Raw genomic sequence first — 17,268 nt, 5'->3', positions numbered from 1 at the left:
TCTATCCACTCCACCCTCCTCTCTGACCTATCATCTTCATCCCACCCCATTCACCCCCTTGTACTCTTTGCTACCTTCCCCCACCCTCCTCCCTGACCTATCACCTCCACCCCCACACCAATTCACCTATTGTACTCTATGCTACTTTCTCCCCACCCCCAACCTCCCCTCATTTATCTCTCCATCTTTCAGGCTCTCTGCCTCTATTCCCAATGAAGGGCTTTTGCCCAAAATGTCGATTTTCCTGCTCCTCGGATGCTGCCTGAACTGCTGTGCTTTTCCAGCACCACTCTAATCCAGAATTTGTATTTAGAGTCATAGAGATGTACAGCATGGAAACAGACCCTTTTGTCCAACCCGTCCATGCCGACCAGATATCCCAACCCAATCTAGTCCCACCTGCCAGCACTCGGCCCATATCCCTCCAAACCCTTCCTATTCGTATACCCATCCAAATGCCTCTTAAATGTTGCAATTCTACCAGCCTCCACCACTTCCTCTGAGCTTTGACAAAACGTATCTTTTTTCAACAATACTCAAAAATATTGATTATCACTCATTGTAATTTTCTCCCTCAACTTCTGCATTAAACAACGTCTCATCCTCAATTATTGCATCCTTTATCACAAGAGTTCATATCTCTCTTCTGAGCACACTTCCTTCTTATGTTCCTCAAGTTTTTCCCTCTATGTACATTTTCAACCCAGATCTATAACCATCCCATTGAGTTTGCAATGATCATGTGGTCACATTTTTCCCATAACTCTAATTACGAATAAGGTCATTGATCACCCACATCCCCATGCAGCCTTGGTACAGCCCTCAACCTCACTCATTCAGATCTCAGTACTTGAATAGATATGGTGCACAAGTAGGACAGTCATCCATTGCCAGATCGAGAGCATTTAAGACGTTGTTGAATAAACTGCTCACTATTCTAAGATTAGAGTCATAAAGATGTACAAGCACAGAAATAGACTCTTCAGTCCAACTCGCCCATGCCGACCAGATATCCTAAATTAATCAAGTCACATTTGCCAGAACTTGGCCCATATCCCACTAAACCTTTCCTTTTCATGTACCCATCCAATAGCTTTTTAAATGTAATTATACCAGCCTCCACGACTTCCTTTGGCAGCTCATTCCAGAGACGCACCACCCTTTCCATGAGAAAATGTCCCTTAATATCTTTTCCCTCTCACCCGAATCTTATGTCCTCTAGGACTGGACTCCATCGCAGTGGAAAGACCTTGTTTATTTATCCTATCCATGGCCCTCATCATTTTATAAGGCCACCCTTCAGGCTCCAATGCTCCAAGAAAAACAGCCCCAGCCTGTTCAGCCTCTCCCTATAGCTCAAACCCTCCAACCCTGGCAGCATCCTTGTAAATCTTTTCTGAACCCTTCCAAGTTTCACAACATCCTTCCTATAGGAGGGAGACTAGAATTGAATGCAGTATTCCAAAAGGCCGAACCAATGTCCTGTACAGCAGCAACATGACCTCCAACTCCTTACTCAATACTCTGACCAATAAAGGAAAGCAGACCAAATGTCTTTTTCACGATCCTATCTACCTGCTACTCCACTTTCAAGAAACTAGGTGTACTTTTTTCAGCAACACTCCCCAGCACCTTACCATTAAGTATATAAGTCCTGTGCTGATTTGCCTTTCCAAAATACAACACCTCACAGTTATCTAAATTAAACTCCATCTGCTTTCTTCCTTTGAGCTAGTTCTGTATCCAAATGGCTAGTTCTCCCTCTATTCCATGTGATCTAACCTTGCTAACCAGTCTACCATGAGGAACCTTGTTGAATGCCTTACTGAAGTTCATATTAGATCACATCCACTGCTCTGCCTCATCGATCCTCTGAGGTTTCTTTCCATCTATAACAAGCCATCTTTTTAAAACTATCTCCCTTATCCCATCCACCTACATCTTTAACAACAAGTGACTTTGACTAATATTGTGATGATCCATTCAGCTGCCAATACCATTTCATTCCCTTCTATGAGAGTACCAGGTTTCCTTAATGTACAGAGCTGAAAATGTGTTGCTGGAAAAGCGCAGCAGGTCAGGCAGCATCCAAGGAGCAGGATTCCTGAAGAAGGGCTCATGCCCGAAACATTGATTCTCCTGCTCCTTGGATGCTGCCTGACCTGCTGCGCTTTTCCAGCAACACATTTTCAGCTCTGATCTCCAGCATCTGCAGTCCTCACTTTTTCCTTAATGTATACCCAGGTCTAGTCCTGAACTTGCATATTTATTTTCCTCTTCTATCATCCCATTGTGCCCTCTCTGAGGGCATCATGTCTTTGAGACCTTCAATCTTTTTCCCACTAAGCTCCTGACCACCAAAAATATTGTCTGGGCCCCTTGAAATCGAATATTGTTCAGTTTTCTCTCTGCAGATTTGTCCATGTCTCCTCTAAACCTGCCGTCTGCACCTGGTTCTATTCTTTCTATGTCATCAGGATTAAATACTTACTAGCAAAGCCTGCTTCCAACCCATTACTTCTGATGTCTCCCAAGAATCTATGCCTTGCCCTCTTTTGTTTCCCATCTGGAGGCAGCAGTGGTTAGCACTGCTCACTCAGAACTCCAGGGACCCGGGTTCGAATCCAACCTCGGGTGACTGTCTGTATGGAGTTTGCACATTCTCCCCATGTCTGCGTGGGTTTCCTTTGGGTGCTCCAGTTTCCTCCCACAATCCAAATATGATGTGCGGGTTAGGTGGATTGGCCGTGCTAATTTGCCCATCGTGTTCATGGATGTGTAGGTTAGGTACATTAGTCAGGGGTAAATATAGGGTCGGAGATTGAGTCTGGGTGGGTTACTCTTCGGAGGGTCGGTGTGGACTTGTTGGGGTGAAGGGCCTGTTTCCACACTAGGGATTCTATGATCTGCCCCCTGGTAACATTAACTGAAGGTATAGTTTGGGCTTTTACATGTATGCTCACTGCTTCTCTTCGCTACTATTGCTAAATTAACAGACTGCAAAGCTGACATCTAGTGCTGGATGAGCAGAAAATTGTCCCAGTTAACTGTTGAGAATTCTGAAACCATTGTTTTCAATCTCCACTTGTAACTTTCTTTCCCTAGCTACTGGCTCCAACCCTTTACATGGCAGCTGGCTGATATTAAGCCAATCTGTTTACTGCCTTGGTATTATATTTGATCTTGAGATGAGCTTGCAACTTCATAATTGTATCATCTAAGATCATCTACTTCACCCTTTCAACTTCCTCCTTGCCTCCGCTAATCTGCTGTTGAAACCCTGCTTCCTTGAGGCTTGGCACAGGCCTGGTTGGTCTCCCTGATTCTACCTTCCATAAACCTGAGGTCATTCAAAACACTGCTGTCTGTGTCTACGAGTCACAGAGTCATAGGGATGTACAGCACAGAAACAGACCCTTCAGTCCAATTTGTCCATGCTGACCAGATATCCCAACCCAATCTAGTCCAACCTGCCAGCACCTAGCCTCCAAACCCTTCCTATTCATGTACCCATCCAGATGCCTTTTAAATGTTGCAATTGTACTAGCCTCCACCATTTCCTCTGGCAGGTCATTCCATACACGTACCACCCTCTGCATGAAAATGTTGCCACTTAGGTCTCTTTTATATCTTTCCCCTCTCACCCTAAACCTATGCCCTCTCCTTCTGGACTCCCTGACCCCAGGGAAAAGACTTTGTCTATTTATCCTATTAATGCCCCTCATGATTGTATAAACCTCTATGCAGTCACCCCTCAGCCTCCGACGCTCCAGGAAAACAGCCACAGCCTGTTCAGTCTCTCCCTTTAGCTCAAAACCTCCAACCCTGGCAACATCCTTGTAAATCTTTTCTGAACCCTTTCACAACATCTTTCCAATAGGAAGGAGACCAGAATTGCACACAATATTCCAACAGTGGCCTAACCAATGTCCTGTACAGCCACACCATAACCTCCCAACTCCTGTACTCAATACTCTAACCAATAAAGAAAGCATACCAAACGCCTTCTTCACTATCCTATCTACCTTAATTCGATGCCATTCACAACTGGAAATCTCACCACCCATCCAAGTTCTCCTAATTTTCAAAGTAAAAGATTCTAGTTTGGCCCAAATATTAAGCAATTATGGAGCGAAAGCAGGTAAACTGGAAGACAGAATATGCGCAAATACAAAATAAACAAAATCTGATCCTCTGTCTCTAGACCTGTCCAGCACTAAAAATGATGCAGCTGAAAACAGAAATTTCTCTGTTTCATCATACTTCTGTTTCTTTTATGTTCTACTTGTTCATTGTAGCATCTGAAGATATAGCAGACATTATATAAATTATGGAGTGCCTTTAATGTTGCTGTTATTTATTTCCCTCAGTCCTAAGCAGTAACTCTCCATTTAAATATGTTTAATCTGAACACCCTAATTATCCATTTTGCTGTTTTCAGTTGGGAATTAACTGGCAGACACAATTAAGCCATAGATTATGTCATGAAAAAAAAACACCAAGTTTTATCGTGGTTTAAGAACACATCAGTTAGTCACTTCCCCGGTTGGATAACCTTTGGCTTTCTACAAACACAGGAGGAAATGTACAATCATCACATGTAAGAATTGTAGGAGAAATTGGCACACATATTTGTGGTGGTTTTATATTTCTTGTCAAATGCACACGCAATTCTCATCAGATTCATGGAAAATTACTTTTCAGGAGAATTTTAATGTATGTTAGATTTGACTCAGTAACAGAACCTTCACCTCTAAGTCAATAGGTTGTAATTTCATTTCCCAAATTAGAGACTTGAGCATGTAATCTAAGCCCAATACTGCAATGCAGCACTGAAGAAAGATAGCTCTAATAAAAGGTGCCATATTATGGTTGAGATGCTAAAATAAGACCTCGTTTGCCCATTGAAGTGGACATAAAAGATGGCATTTGAAGAAAATAGTGGAATTCTGTCTGGTGTCTTATTTGTTGCCCTAAAATAAACAAAATCCGGTCATTATCATCATGATGTTGGTGACAAATTATTACATGCAATTTGGTTGTCACATTTCCTACAATACGGCAGTGGTTTTAAAGAAAATAACTGCCTCACTTCAAAGCTCCCAGCCTTTGTATTCCAGTGCCCTGACATAAACAAGTGAGAGGATGGGGTTGATTTGTTGGTGGAATCAGCAACACCCACACCTCTGCAATGAATGTGCTGTTTGGCTTGTTGATGGTTTGTTTTGAGGGGCTGGAGAGGGTAGATTGAAACCCTCACTGGGACATGCAAGCAGTCTAGGGCACATTATTGGATAGCTTTTCAGGAATATAGCAGTAAATCAATAATCATTGTCTCTGAATTTTAAAAAAACTTCAAAACAAAATGGGAAAGCTCACTTGGTAACACAAAGTTGACATCAGAGCGTTTGAGCACTTGTTCAGATCATGGAGCTGCTAACCCTATGCTCTTTTGCCTGCTCCATTTGTCCAGGCAACGACAGGTCTGAGATTGGCTGCCATCTGCCTGGGATAATCACCCAAGCCCGAATTGCTTCTGATACAACTAGATCTGAGCCAGGACCTGGAAAAAGTCCAAGTGTCCTGTTCTGGACAATAGATTGAAAATTCAGCCCCATCTATTTTAACAAGCACCAACACTTTAAAGTGAAGTTGAGCAGTCTTTTAATCCATATGATGCAACACTTTTACTAATCAATTGTACTGTGGCTTCAAATTTTAGTGCTGAGAGATAATCAATTAATCCAGGTTTCTAATGTTTTATTTATTGAAGCATTGTGTCTGCACAGCAAAGTAAAATGTCTCAAGGCTAATTTCACCACTGCTAATTTAGAGTACGGTTGGTATTCCTACAGAACAGAGACCCATACGGAGAAGGAAGCTGCTGCAGACTGCTACAATAATGAAGCTATGATCAATGAAAATCCAGGAGCTCAGACACTCCAGATAAAAAGACAGGCATTTGAGCGAAAGATGACTCATGAGGGCACTAATGCCAGCCGTGTTCGCCGGCATAGCTTAGGACAAGCATCAAGAGAAGAATGGAAAGCAATGCGATTTAACAGGTGAAAGTCCCATTAGAAATAGCATTTCTGAAAAAAACGTTCTATTATCCAACATTAACAGTAATAGAAACAGAACTTTGGAAGTAAGGAAGAGCTGTAATGCATTAACAATGTTAACTCCGGGCTGAATTTTACCAATACTTGACTGAGTGACAATTTCAGGGGGTTTCATGGAATGTTTCTTTCCATGAGCCCTTGTAAGTTTTTCCATGCAATTTTTAGCTGCTCATCTCATTAGGTATGCACCACACTTCCATAACACTATTGTCATACTATCTACATTGCTGGTACCTTCCACAATTTCCACCGCCATGGCATATTTAAGGACCTTGCTCTGCAAGGTCAAGTCCTGCAGGCTGGAACCATCCTTCATCCATAACAAGAGGAAATTTTTTTTAAAAACCTTCTAAGGGCAGATATGTGGCATGTGTGACACTTTGTTGCAAATACAAGCTCACATTCCTAAAAATGTTGCTATTTTACATCATCACCCATGTGATGAACAGCTTCATAACTACACTACTTGCCTTCCCATTTATTTTTATCCGATCTGAAAACTTAGTGATAGTCCATTCGCATTCATCATCCAAATCATTCGTTTATATTGTATATAATTGATTGTGCCTGTGGCACTTTGATGGTCACAGGTTGCTATCCTGAAAATGCTGACTTAATTCCAGCAATGTCTTCTATTATTAGAGAATTCCCTGTCCATTTTAATACACTATCCCCAACATTATGTGATCTGATCTTATTAAGTCGCCACATTGAATGCATTTTGGAAATGTAAATAGTACATCTGCTGGTTCTCCTTTATCTATTCTGGTTGCAACTTGCTTAAAGAATGCTAATTTAACTTATCAGGCATGATTTCCACTTCATGAAGCCTTGCTAACTCTGCTTGATTTTATCAAGTGTTCCTAAATGCTCTGCTTTATATCCTCTATAACAGACTAACATTTTCCCACTGACTGATGTTAACCTATAACTATGGGATAACAAACCTACAGTTGCTTGTTTTGTCTCCCTCACCTTTTTGAATAAGTGTGTTACTTCAGTTTGTTAATCCTCTGGGACTTTTCCAGATCCTAAGGATTATTGGAAAATTTCTGCCAGGGCTTTCATCATCTCTATAGCTATTTCTTTCAAAATCCTAGGATGTAGCCCATCAAGTCCTAGAGACCTGTCAGCCTTTATTCTGAATATTTTTTGTTGAAAAATGCTATGGATCTGTACACAACTGTCTGGCAACCAGCAGTTAATGGATTTGCTTACGATGAGTGGAAGTTGTATAAATTTAATTAATGAAAATAATCCATCACCAGTATCCAGTTAAAAATTGAGATTTTGTTTTCTAGAAGGTAGTCATAACATAGTCATAACATCAACTTGGTAACATTGAAGAATGAGTGGGAGTCAGTACAATAGTAAGAAAAGAATGAGGACACCCTGCCATATTCCTCTCATTTTCACATTGCACATTCTAAATTTCAAATTTTCTGGAACCAAACAACAAAATATTTTCACAGAGTCATGAAGTCTAGATGTTAGACCAAGTCGGTCCTTCCCAGCATTAAGTTAGGATAGGAATGCACCAAAAGAGTTATACGCACACTCATATATATACATACATAGGCTACTTGTTGTGTTGTAATTACTGTTAGTTTATTGAGAAATCTGAAATTTTGTATTTTATGTTTTGGAGTCTTTCTAGTAAAATGTTCATGTTAAAGTCAGTGCTTTCTTTAATCTCTTCAAAGTGCAGGTCGAAAAGTCTTGCTCTTCATGTAATGTATACAAAGTCAATAAGCTCTGAAAATGAGGAAGGTGAGAATGGAAACATTAAGACTGACATCACATTTTCAGACAGATCACTCAGTGAAGGAAGCGTTAAACAACTTTTGGGTCCAGAACTTGATGAACATAAACATCGGTTACTCTCTCTTTCTGATTTTGATATTACTGCAAAGGAAACGAGAAATTCCTGTGGTATCTTCAATGGTACCTATCAGAAAACTAATACGGAAAGTCTAAAACGTAGCATGGAAGAACAGGATCAGCTCTATATGCGTTTGAAAGCTTGTATTGATGAAGTGAAGGCATTTTATTTTGAAATAGTGAAGAGGATCCCTGTCCCAGATCAATGTATTATTGAAGGTAAGCCAATCAAATAATAGTCTTCCTTTTAATCACATTTATGTCAGTGTAACTCAAATGGTAGCACTCCTGCGTTTAGATTAGATGTGGTAGTTCAAGCATCAATCCAAGATTAAACTGACATGTCAACTTTGAAATGTGGCTGGGTTTTCAGGACTGCTGTCATTTGGATTGAGAGCTTTGAGACACGATGAGGTGTGAAATAAATAAATATCTCTAATTTATCTTCTTTTAAATGTAACACATACTTCATGGTTGCACTTCTATTTTGAAATATTTGCAGATGTCAATTACATAACTTTTTAAAAAATAATTGCTAGCTCTAGATTCTGATTCTTCGGTTTATATCTCATTTCTATCTCTCCAATGGACTATAAGGATGCCACAGTACTATTTGAAGAACCTAAGGCTTCTTCCTGGCTAATGTTTATTCCAGTAAGCAAAATATCAAAATAAAAGGAGTTCATCACATTATTATCTATGGGTCTTGATTGTTTGTCAATAACCAATGACTTTATATTAATATGTGAATTAGGAACAGGGACAGACCATTTGGCCACTCATGCCTGCTCCACCATCCAATAGGATCATGGCTGACCTCAACTGCATATTCCCACGTACCTCTGATTACTACTGACCACTCATCAGTCAAGAGTCTAGCAATGTTTACCTGACAGGGATTCAATAACTTTGCCTCAAACACACTGTCAAAGACACCTACAAAGAACCATGACCCTCTGTGAGGAAAAGAAGCTTTCCCTTAGCTCCATCTTAAGTGAAAGACATGTAATTTTTAAACGGTGTCCTTTAGTTCCAGTCTCTCCTGCAAGGTGAAACATCCTTTTCGTAGCCATCTTGTCAAGTTCATGCAGAACCTTGCATGTCTCAATAAGATTGCCTTTTATGCTTCTCAAGTCTAATGAAAAGAGGTACAGTTTTTCAATCCCTTCCTCAAAATTTAATCCCCTGTTCCAAGTATCACTTGACCGAACTGCCTCTGATAGAAGATACCTGAGCATTCAGTCTCTCATGGCCAGACTGTGTAACAGTTTCTTCCCCCAAGCCATCAGGCTCCTTAACACAGTATGAATGGACTCTTTCCCATCTAAAATTTTTTGCACGACTTTGAATGTAAATTATTTATCATTCTTCTACTACACTGTAACTTGTGTATTTTGCACTTCTTATGCATTTTATGCTGTGTACGAGTGAGTAGTTTCTGCTGTAGCACCCTCGGTCCTGGAGAAATGCTGTCTTGTTTTTACTGTAATAATTGTATATGGTAAAAATGACAAATAAAAGCTTTTCTCTCTCTCCCTCTGTCTGTCTCTCTCTCTCTCTCTCTCTCTCCCTCTGTCTCTGTCAAGCATTCACATCCTTTCTTTGTACTCCAGATGTGGTTTCACCAATACGCTCTAAACTGCAGCAAAACCATCCTTCCTTTTATGTTTTATTTCTCTTGCAATAAGCAACAACACTCTATTTGTTGTCTTAATCACATGCTACAACTGAATACTAACATTATGGATTTATGTACGAAGATACCTAGATTGCTTTAAACTCAGAGATCTGTGGATTATTAATTTAAATAACTTACTACTTCCTAGTTTTTCCTGACAAAGTATACAAGTTGAAATGTTATACCATCTGCCAAATTTCTGCCAACATATTTTACCTATTTATATCTCTTTTCAGACCCTTTATGTCCTCTTCATAATTTACTTTCCCATTATTTTGTGTCATCAGCACATTTTGCAATCATACATTTGGTTCCTTCATCAAGTCAGTAATGTAAGTGAGTAGTTCCATCTTTAAACAATATGGTATTCCATCATCACATCTTGTCAGTTTGAAACTGGGCCATTTTTCCTTAAACTCTGCTTCCTGCAAGCTAAATAATCCTCAAATAATCCAACTCTTAGGTTACCCCCTCCACAATGGGCTCTTGTTTATTGCAATAACCTTTGATGTGTCATTTTGTCAAATTCTTCTGGAGATCCAAGTGCAGCCTTCCAACAGGTTCACCTTTAATCACACTGCCTGTTATTTCCTCAGATTAGTTAGTCAAACATGGTTTCCCTTTCAAAAAACTATTTTGACTGTCTGATTATGTAGAGATTTTCTAAATGCCCTATTAATATCTACCTTAATAAGAGATTCCAGATTCTTCCTAATGACAGATGTAGAGCTAGCTAGTTGGAAGTTTCCTGTTTTCTGTCTCTATCCAAACTCTCCACTTCATAAGTAAATGAGAGACAGTACTTTGGGACTGCATCAGGCTGTGAAGTATACTACATAAATTTAAATCCAATCTTAGAAGTAGATGAGCTTAGACAATTGACTAAATTGTTTCAAACAAGAAAAGAACTGTTGATACTTGTTTCTATCAATGGTTTCTTCCTCCCAATTATAATCACACATAACATTGGACATGATACCAACATGATAATCTATTGCTTCATGCAAAAGTCAATTTAACTCCAGCCTGTTACATGCTTCATTTTAAAAGTTTTCTGAAATGCTTTTTTTGATGATAGAATGCAGGTTTTTACCCATTATTCCACAGAGGTAGTTCCTGATTTTGCCAGGCACACACTGAACATTTCAGTACAAAAGGAAAAACAGTTTACTTGTTTAGTCTTCTATGTTGCCTAGTCAGTCAAATATCGACTATAGCTTTTCAGTCCATGAGATATCAGACAGGGGCATAGTGAGAGGGAAATGGTGTTAAAAATGACAAAACAAGCAATTTGCACAATTTGTTAAATTGTCTGCATTTTCAGCAGCCTTTCTCTCTCCAATGTAAGGTTCTACTTTTCCAATGCTATGAAAGAATTTTTGTCATTCTCTGATCAGAAACTTGTGATCATAGATCTTTTCATTTAGTTATGAATGATGTAGGTCTGGACTCAATTTATATTTACTTGACTGCAAATGACAAATGAACTGGATATGCTACATGTACTGTGTACCATATCAAAATAAGTACCATATAACGTTTGACATTTGCTGTAATTGTATTTTGCTGTTGGAATAAATTCTTGCCAAAAAGCACTACTTTTTGCCACGAAAGGATACAATTTGAGCCATTTTTGAAATATATGTCAGAAAAGGGATAAGACATTTCCCCAATCAAACTTCAGTAAGAAAAAGATTGATCAGCGCCTTACTTCCACTTATCTGTTTTGACCATATTCCTCAAGAACATCCGTTAACAAAAATAAATCAACCGCAGATTTAAAATTAATAATTGTTCTCGTGTCAACTGCTGTTTTCTGAAGAGAATTCCAAATTTCAACAATGAAATGTGAGTGTCACTGGTTGAGGCTAGAATTTGTTAACCATTGCTGATTGCCACTTATAAAATAATGAACCACTGACTAAAATTGCTGCTGTCCAGTTGGAATTAATTTATCCACGGTTCTGTTGAGCAGAGAGTTCCAGGAATTTGAGTGGTAGTGGTAGTGAAGGAATGGCAATATTATGTTCAAGATCTGGATAGTGTGATAAGTTCCCATGTTGTCTTTTCCTTCCAATAAGGAGATTGGGGCTTGGAGGGTGTCTTCAAAGAAACCCAGTGAGTTTGATTAAATTTTGTATTTGTCCATGACATTTTAACCATGTACATCGACTCAAAAGTCTCTTTGGACCTTCATTATTTCTAGCTTTTCACTATTTTAAAAAAGTACACTGATCTATTTTCTTACTTCATAGAAATGTCTTTGCTTCTTTTATCCACATATCCAATTTTTGATGTGTTTGTAATTTATACTTTGGTCCATACTGCAGATTGTACCATGTCATCAACAAACCTGAATAGGAATCTATCTTTCCTGGTCTCTCAGTCATTAATGAATACAGTTCCAACTGTATTTGTGGGATACCACAAATCACACTCTGCCATTTAGTGTACCTGTCAATTATCTCTATTTTCTGACCCCTTTCACTCTGCCAATCTCCTAACCAGGTTAATAATTAGCCTTCAATGATCTAAACTTCATTGATGCTAACAGCTTCTTTATGTTCCTCTGGGAAGATTGGCACAGTGCTAGTGTCATTGGACTAGTAATCCAGAATTGGGTTCAAAGCCCAAGTAAACCCAGAAGGACCACCCAACTCTGCACTAGAAATAATGGTAATGCTTGCAACCCTCTTGATCCTGCAAAGTCTTCCTTGCTAACATCTAAGGATATTTCCAAAATTGGGAGAGCTATCTGAAAGACCAAAGAAAGCATAGCTTGACAATCTCAGAATCATACCTTACAGAAAGTATCCTGGGTATGTGCTGTCCAATCAGAAGGATACCTGGACTTAAGGGATTAAGTCATGAGGAGAGAGTATACGATTAGGCCTGTTTTCTCTTGAATTTAGAAAGTTAAAGACTTCTGATCAAAGCCTTCAAGATACTAATAGGAAAAGACAGGGTAGATAATGATAAACTATTTCCACTTGTTGGGATTTTAGAACTCGGAACATAGTCTGAGAATTAAGGCCAGACCATTCTGGAGAGATCTTGGAACTACTTCTGCAGACAAAAGGTGGTAGAGGTTTGGTACTCTCTTCCAGAAATGGCAGTTGATGCTAGATCAGTTGTTAATTTTAAATCTGAGATTTTTTTTGATCGATGGAATAAAGGAATATAAGCCAAAGGCAAGTATGTGGATTTCGGCCACAGATCAGCCATGATCTCATTGAATGGTGGAACAGGCCCCAGGGGCTGAATGGCCTAACAACAGACCTACCAGAGGTGGTAACACATTGGCATACTATCAGGAGAGAATGGGTCTGGAAGTCCTCCTCATTGATTCTAGACTGCATAGAGACTCAAGGAAATGGGTCAAATATCAGCAATCAAATATCTTGCTGGTTGCTGGTAACCAACGATTGCCCTACCTCAGCTAATGTACCAGTGCTCCCCATGTTGAACATCACATGGAGAAGCACCGAGGATAGTAAGGACATGAATGTACTCTGGGTGGAGGACTTCAACATCTGTTACTGAGTGGATTTATAGCACCTACCCTGAAGAACATAGCTGCCAGACTGGGCTAGCTGCAGGTGTGAGGGAGCCAATGAGATGAAAGAGTCAACTGAACCATGTGCTGTCTGATCTACCCATCAGGTATAACTAAAAATGAGGTACCAAACAGGTGAAGTTGAAGCACATCTACTTACATGCAAAATAGTGGAAGTAGCATGTGATAGAGATAAGTGATTGTGGGGGGGTGGGGGCGCTGGGCTTGTGGGAAGGTAGCTGAGAGTGCATTAGGTGGATAGAGGTGGGGAGATAAAGGTGATAGGTTGGAGGGGAGGGTGGAGCGGATAGGAAAGAAGATGGACAGGAGGGACAGGTCATGAGGACGGTGCTGAGCTGGAAGGTTGGAACTGGGGTAAGGTGGGAAGAGGGGAAATGAGGAAACTGGTGAAGTCCACATTGATGCCATGGGATTGGAGTGGAGCGGGAGTTGAAGCGCTCTGCGAGTAGGAGTCCTGTCTCCCTAATGTAGAGGAGACCGCATCACAGAGCACTTCAGAGAACATCTCCAGGGCACCCGCACCAACCAACCCGACCACCCCATGGCCGAACAACTCCCTCACCCACTCCACCAAGGACGTGCAGATCCTGGGCCTCCTTCACCGCCACTCCCCTACCACCTGACGCCTGGAGAAAGAATGTCTCATCTTCCGCCCCAGGACCCTTCAACCCCATGGCATCAATGAGGCCTTCACCAGTTTCCTCGTTTCCCCTCCCCCCACCTTATCCCAGTTCCAACCTTCCAGCTCAGCACCACCCTCGTGACGTCCCACCTGTCCATCTGCCTTCCCACCAATCCGCTCCACCCTCCCCTCTGACCTATCACCTTTACCTCCGCCTACATCCACTTATTGCACACTCAGCTGCCTTCTCCCCAGCTCCTCCCGTTTATTTCACCAACCCCCCGGCTCCCAGTCTCATTCCTGATGAAGGGCTTTTGCCTGAATCGTCGATTTTCATGCTTCTCGGATACTGCCTGACCTGCTGTGCTTTTCCAGCACCACACTCTCGACTCTAATCTCCAGCATCTGCAGTCCTCACTTTCGCCAGAGCTACGTGATCCCACAACAAACTTTTCAGAAATAAGCAGTGCATTTCTGTCATATCCATGAATGGTAGTGAATGATTAAACATCTACCTTGAGGAGCAGGTTCCACAAGTATCTCCATTCTTAATGATGGGAGAGACCAACATATCAGAAAAAAAGCAACAATCTCAATCACTTAGAAGGATAAGGCAGCTGATGCATGCCTGCAAAAGAGAAGACTGAAGCATCTGCAAAATTCTTCAGCCAACAGCACTGAGTAGATTAACCATTCTGGCATATGTAGTGATTATAACGAGGTCAGCATGATGGACTACATAGAGTATGAGTTACCTGATTGGGGCTGTTAATATGGTCCAATCAGAGAGTCCTGACTGGATAAAAATAGTGTAGACAAGCAGGAGGCTGGAAGAACACAGCAAGCCAGGCAGCATCAGGAGGTGGAGACATCCTGAAGGAGGATTACACCCGATTACACTTCTCCACCTCCTGATGCTGCCTGGCTTGCTGTGTTCCTCTAGTCTCCTGCTTGTCTCCCTTGGATCCCAGCATCTGCAATTTTTTTTGTCTTTAGATAAAAATAGTGTGTCAGACATCCTGACAGTCTTGAGAACTCGCTCTGAGGGAGCTGGATGAGTATCAAGGACTCTCCGCATGTAAATAAGGGGTGACTTAGTGACAGGATACCACTCTCAGTGGAGTTATTTAAGCATGATCATGAGATCCCCAGCAACATAGATGTTAGAGTTCAGCCAATTCAGTTTACTCCACTTGATGTCAAGAAGTGGTTTAAGATACTGAATAAAGCAGCAACTATGGACCCTGACAATATCACTGCAGTAATATTGAAAACCTCTGTTCCAAAACTAGCCACAACTCTTGACAAAAGTCCGAGCAAGGGTACAATTCTAATATCAACCTAACAATGTAGAATATTCCCTAGGCATAACCTGTCCACAAAATATTCCCAATCATCAGCAAAATGGTGGAAGCTGTCATCAACAGTGCTGTCAAGTAGCAATTACTGAGTAATAAACTGCTCAGTCATTCCTAGTTTGGGTTCCTCCAGGGCCATTTAACTCCTAACCCCTTGACAACCCTAGTTCGAGCATAGAATAAAGAACTGAATTCAAAATGTTGCCAGCGACCTGTGTTTGATTCCACCCTTGGGTGTCTTGTGTGTGTAGATTAGATTATATTCTGTACATGTGGAAACGGGTCCTTCAGCCCAACAAGTCCACACTGATCCTCTGAAGAGCAACCCACCCAGACCCATTCCTTTACATTTACCCCTGACTAATGCACCTAACACTATGGGCAATTTAGCATGGCCAATCCACCCTAACCTGCACATCTTTGGACTGTGAAGGGAAACCGGAGCACCCAGAGGAAACCCACGCAGACACGGGGAGAATGTGCAAACTCCACACAGACAGTCACCCAAGGTTGGAATCGAACCTGGGACGTTGGTGCTGTGAGGCAACAGTAGCCACTGAGCCACCGTGCCGCCCATTCTTCCTGTGTCTGCGTGGGTTTCCTCTCACAGTCCAAAGATATGTAGGTTAGATGGATTGGCCATGCTAAATTACCCGTAGCATCCAGGAATGTGCAGGCTAGATGGGTTAGCCATGGGAAATGCAGGGATACAGGATAGGGTGGTGGGGAGAGGACGGTAGATCTGAGCGGGATGGTCTTTGGGCAATCGGTGTGGACCTAATGGGCCAAATAACCTGCTTCCACACTGTAGAGATCTTATGATTCCTGTGAGGTGAGGCAAGACTGACGAGTCTTTGGGATCAAGATAGTTGTTAATCAGAGGTGGCATTTAGGAGCTTGAGGAAAACTGGAGGCAGTGGAAATTGGGAGTACAGGGGAGGGATATCTTTCCACTGGTTGTTGGAGGCCAGTCACTTCAGTCTGAGAGTATCATTGGAGGTGGAGGTGTTCCTCAAAACAATATCCTGGGCTTAACTATCTTCAGAAGTGGAGATATGTGATTATTCGTGAGGAATGTTCCATTTGCAAGGAATTGGATACTGAAGTAGACTTTCAACCTTCTGTAGAAAGAATTGGAAAACATTTAAATCTTTTGCTGATAAATGGCAAGTAACATTTGTGCCACACAAGTACCAGGCAACAATCATCTCCAACAAAAGACAATCTATCGATCTTCCCTTGGTATACGATATCACCGTGGTTAAATCCCCACTATCACTGTCCTGGTGGTCCAGAAATTGAATTAGGACAAGTAGTATACAACAAGAGAAAGTAACTCACCTCGTGACTTCCCAAAGTCTGTCCACAACTCACAAGGAGTGTGATGGAATACTCCCCACTAACCCGAATGAGTACATGGAACATAGATCATAGAACATTACAGCACAGTACAGGCCCTTCAGCCCTCAATGTTGTACCAACCTGTGAAACCTATCTATCCTACACTGTATCATTTTCATCCATATGTTTATTCAAGGACAATTTAAATGCCCTTAAAGTGGTGAGTCTACTATAGTTGCAGGCAGTGCATTCCACACCCTTACTACTCTCTGAGTAAAGAAACTATCTCTGACATCTGTCCTATATCTATCACCTCTCAATTTAAAGTTTAGCCCTCACCATCTGAGGAAAACAACTCTCACTCTCTACCTATCTAACCCTCTGATTATCTTATATCTCTCAATTAAGTCACCTCTCACCCTTCTTCTCTCTAATGAAAACAGCCTCAAGTCCGTCAGCCATTCCTCACAAGACCTTTCCTCCATACCAGGCAACATCCTAGTAAATCTCCTCTGAACCCTTTCCAAAGTTTCCACCTACTTCCTATAATGCAATGACTGGAACTGTACACAATAATCCAAGTGCAGCCACACCAGAGTTTTGTACAGCTGCAGCTAAACCTCGTGGCTCCAAAACTCATTCCCTCTACCAATAAAAGCTAACACACCATATGCCTTCTTAACAACCCT

General features: G+C 41.2%; 1 protein-coding gene across 8 annotated transcripts in view; it reads left to right on the top strand.

Annotated features, from left to right (window-relative positions):
• The window catches only part of veph1 (ventricular zone expressed PH domain-containing 1), a 315,263-nt gene that overhangs the window by 204,500 nt on the left and 93,495 nt on the right, over window positions 1-17,268 (top strand). For all 8 annotated transcript variants that reach the window (XR_015759192.1, XM_087993606.1, XM_087993605.1 and 5 more), the window contains 2 exons: window positions 5,856-6,065; window positions 7,831-8,222. Coding sequence is in view for 7 of the 8 variants with exons in the window: in XM_087993606.1 (XP_087849732.1) it covers window positions 5,856-6,065; window positions 7,831-8,222 (602 nt within the window). In the remaining variant the exon portion in view is untranslated. The remainder of the gene's footprint in view (window positions 1-5,855; window positions 6,066-7,830; window positions 8,223-17,268) is intronic.

Source organism: Chiloscyllium plagiosum, unplaced genomic scaffold, assembly GCF_037043375.1.
Source record: "Chiloscyllium plagiosum isolate Xiang-an unplaced genomic scaffold, Cpla_swu_hap1 HiC_scaffold_13, whole genome shotgun sequence".
NCBI lineage: Eukaryota > Metazoa > Chordata > Chondrichthyes > Orectolobiformes > Hemiscylliidae > Chiloscyllium > Chiloscyllium plagiosum.
This window is presented reverse-complemented; position numbering and strand designations above follow the sequence as displayed.